The sequence below is a fragment of the Micromesistius poutassou genome (assembly GCF_964030765.1).
Source record: "Micromesistius poutassou genome assembly, chromosome: 3".
Lineage (NCBI taxonomy): Eukaryota > Metazoa > Chordata > Actinopteri > Gadiformes > Gadidae > Micromesistius > Micromesistius poutassou.
This window is the reverse complement of record NC_140273.1, coordinates 4,128,016-4,132,163: the sequence shown is the minus strand read 5'-3', so window position 1 is coordinate 4,132,163 and position 4,148 is coordinate 4,128,016. Positions and strand designations below refer to the sequence as shown.

Genomic DNA, 4,148 nt, shown 5'->3' with positions numbered 1-4,148 from the left:
GTGGTGATGTGGCCACTTTTCCCCCCTCTATCCATGATGATTAAAGCCCAAAAATACAAAGGTCCATCTAAGATTCAGCTCAGAGCATCTGTGCTGACCTGAATTTATCCCTATGGAGTAGACCTAATGTGATTATTGGAATCATGTCTGTGTGTGAGTGACATTTTCAGACATTTCTTTAGCAAATGTGGTTGAACCTCCAGTCTCCAACAAATAAGTATGATAATCGGTCATGTTTGTGCGAACATGGCAGATTAGCAATTGCTGTGCAGCCACAAAAAGCCCTCACCAGCCGACTTGCTTACAAAATATAAATAAGCAATAGAAAAAAAACGCCATTATTCTGAAACATATCTCAAGTCAAACAGGCAGATGTTAGGAGAATCAAACTGATTCAAAGCAAGAAAATATTGGTCGAATTGCACAATAGTATGGCTGCATCACAACTTTCTCTTTATCACAGATTCTCAGCATAGTGATAAGGTTATCACTACGTTGCGAGGCCACCTCAGGGAGGGCCCCTCAGGTTGAGCTACTGTTGGTAGGGGGAAGTGTACCTCGTGAGAAAGGGCCCACCTGTTAGTGACTCCACTGGGCCCTACCTACGGTATATAAAGAGGCATGTGTGGCACGGTGACTTTACTTGAACCCGTTCACTTTCTCATCAGTCGATATAGCCTCAGCGCCATCTTTTCCTCTCGTGAGCCATGGATGTCCTCGGCTCGCTGTCGGCCCTCAGCCTGGTGCTGCTGCTGTCTGCACCGGCCGCTTCTGCCCAGCAGCCCAAACCCTGCGGTGAGTGGCCCACTCACTCATGCAAGTCCATCAATTGGTTGTTTTTCGTGAATTCTGTGATATTTTGTATGTTTTGTGCTGGCATGCTGCTGCATGTCATACTGGGCGGCAGTAGCAGCAGGAGATAGAGCGGGCTGGCTGGTAACCGCAAGGTTGCTAGTTCGATCCCTGGCTCCTCCTAGAGAGAGTGTCGGTGTCCCTGAGCAAGACGCCTCACCCTAATTGCTCCCCACGAGCTGGCTGTCTCCTCCCATGGTTGACTCCGCCGTCGATGTGTGAATGTCTGCATGAATGGGTGAATTTAAGGCAATATTGTAAAGCACTTTGGATAAAAGCGCTATATAAATGCAGTCCATTTACCATCATACTAACATGCATTGTTTATTTTGTGCGATTCATCAACATTTGTTTTCTTGTCTTGCATGTAGTGAACATTATGAGCCATATTGATCCTATCCTATATTCGTGAGCATTGATTTGGTGGAATCTACGTCAATAACCTTGCAAATCCTTATCCACAGAGGTGCCAGGGCTGATGAGTGGAGATTTCACCTTGGTAAGACAGTGTGTGAAACCCACACTGCGTACTTCTTGAGCTCTTTCTCCTCTGAGGTATTCCCATCTAAAGTATGATGTGCTCTCCCCTTTCAGATGAACGACAAGCAGCTCTTCATGTCCACCGGAAAGATGAACTATGACGCCTTCAACCAGCGCATGTGGATCAGCAGCTTCGACATGAACTCCACCGTGTCCGGCATGCTCATGCTCTTCAAAGAGGTAGAGTCCCATAGAGCCCCCAAATATCCGCAACTCAGACTCAATAACCTCATTCAAAAGTTAACTCAAAACTCACCTCTTTAAGAAGACACCTGGCCCCTCCCATACCACACCTGACTCTATTCCAAACCTTATTTTGAATTTTTCTGTATTTTGTTTTCTTGTTTTTCTTTTCTATATGTATTCTCAATGATGTAAAGTGTCTTTGAGTGACCTCCAAAAAAGCGCTATATAAATCCTATAAATTATTATTATTATTATTTAACTACAGGCGTAGAGCTGCTCCCAAGCTGCTGTGAGTTGGTTGATGGCTCGCTGATACACGGTCAAAGGGCTCGTGGTCACTCATGTCTGACGGACGCGCTGGGAAACTTTTAGTTTACACCTGTAGTTGGTTCAAAGTGCACCGGCTCTAGTCCCAGTGATTGTGGGACTAGTGATGTACTGAAGCGGTTGTTGCTTTGTTGTCCCCAAAAATTCATTGATGGGCCGGCGCTGTCAACTCATTCCCTCCGATCATTTGAAATGAGAAATTTAAATATTTCAAACAAACCTACAATTTGTGAGTGTTTCAAGGACAGGGTGAGTCTTATCACTCTGGTTGTTAAGTGTTCAGTCAATCAATTCACACTACTGGGCCTCTCTCCCTCTCCCTCTCTCACTCTTGTTCTCCCTCTCTCTCTCTCTCTCTGTCTTGCTTTCCCTCCCTCTCACTCACCCACTCTCTCTCCCCCCCTCCCTCTCTCTCTCTCCCTCCCTCTCCTCCCTCCCTCCCCCCTCCCTCTCTCCCTCTCCCTCTCTTTCTCCCTCTCTCTCCCTCTCCCCCTCACTCTCCCTCTTTTTTTTTTTTTTCAGGCTTTATTGTGTCATCCCTGACTATTTATGTATTTTAATGTATGACACAGAGTGCTGTTCATATTTTATATCAAAATGGTCAAATAAAATCAATCAATCAATCAACCCTCTCTTCTTTTCCAGAAAGTCTATTATGAGATTGACTGGAACGTGTGGACCTGCACGATGAGGCCCCTGAATGCCACCTTCACGCCCGTCCAGGTGCCCCCTGGTGCTAAGCTGATGGCCCAAGTGTACTTGGGGAGCTCCTCCAGCTGGGGCATGGGGATGCTGGTCAACACGTGGTTCGGGCTGCTGCCGGAGGGTAGGAGGGGGACAACCGCCGCGACATGAGCGCTCTTTGGATTGCATTGTTTTTTGTTTTTTCAATTGTCGGGTTATATGTATACAAAGTGATCCAAATGGATTTCAAATGACATCATCATTTTGGCTTAAGTTATAACAAAACCTGTGTTTTGTATAATTCAGCTAACGTGACGCAATGGTCCTGGTTGTTATCATGGTGTAGTCACGAAGGACAGAGTTATTTGTACCATTATATTCATGTTTTAATTGGATTGACACAGGGGATGGATGACTCACACTTTTATTTATGCAAAGGAGGTTTTATGAACAGAGCATTGTAAAAACAAAAGCGACACATCGACTCAAAAGGTGGAGTGGAGTGTTCAATCAATATTGGTTTGTCTTTTGGTGTGTGTGTGTGTGTGTGTGTGTGTGTGTGTGTGTGTGTGTGTGTGTGTGTGTGTGTGTGTGTGTGTGTGTGTGTGTGTGTGTGTGTGTCGGCAGGCATGTACACCAGTGTCTTCACTGAGGTAGGCTGCATTCCAGTTACCTTTTCCGTCAATACAGCCGAGGGATGGACCACCCTCAGGTGAGTCTCTCTATGCATGTTGGGCCTCAGCCACACGTGTTAGGATCATTCATTAGCCGATAAAAGGTTTGATCGGAATCGATAGAACCCTTGATTGAACAACATGAGGACATGAGGATGTATGCATCACAGTCGATTGAAGGCCACTGTTACATTTATATGAACCTCAAGTGAGAGTATTATCTAAGGTCCCGTTTGTGTTATATACCCTGTATGGAGACCGACTGTGGATCATCTCAGACGTCCTCAAGTCCTAGCGTATAAGTCAAATAATCTGACATTGCAGTCTATGGCCTGCACCTAACAATGGTTACATTCCATAATACGCCATGATGTTAATGTTACGTGGTGCAAAGCTGCATTCGTATCAACGTTGATTGTTCTCAAGGCCATCCCGAGCGACTTGTGATTTCCAGTGTGCTCGGAAGTGTTCCTAAAACAATGCTCTGACATCATCTGTTCAACAGCACCTTCAACTGGGTGGTGGGCAATTCCCACCCCATGGATTTTATCCCACCCGCGTTCTGTGACTCGGCACAGCTGGACGTGTCCGAGAAGGCAGACACCTTCCTCACAGCCGTGAAGTCCCTCACCAAGCCGGCCAAGGCAGAGAATTAAAGTCCCTCCTGGGATTAATAGAGGTTTATCTCATCTTATCTTAAATTCTTATTCTGATGAAAGTGTCTTTCTTCAAAATCAAATTGAAATAAATGGTGTAAGAAAAACCAGCTTCAAGTGTGGGAGGTTTGATCAGTGTCCAATCGGCAATCTCAATGTCACCTTCTCCAGTGCAATAAATAGCGCTGACTCTGTCCTTGACCAGTGGTTCATTGTCCTGGAGGATGAT

The 4,148-nt window shown here is 45.6% G+C and overlaps 1 protein-coding gene across 1 annotated transcript; it reads left to right on the top strand.

Moving 5' to 3' along the window:
• Window positions 1-657: 657 nt before the first annotated feature.
• Window positions 658-3,919, top strand: LOC311340238 (ependymin-like; the record flags this gene model as incomplete). Its single annotated transcript, XM_084465122.1, has 6 exons — window positions 658-795; window positions 1,317-1,351; window positions 1,447-1,572; window positions 2,551-2,731; window positions 3,217-3,301; window positions 3,769-3,919. The coding sequence occupies exons 1-6, from the start codon at window positions 708-710 to the stop codon at window positions 3,917-3,919; spliced, it is 666 nt and encodes a 221-aa protein (XP_084321248.1). The 5' UTR covers window positions 658-707.
• Between the last annotated feature and the right edge of the window lie 229 nt (window positions 3,920-4,148).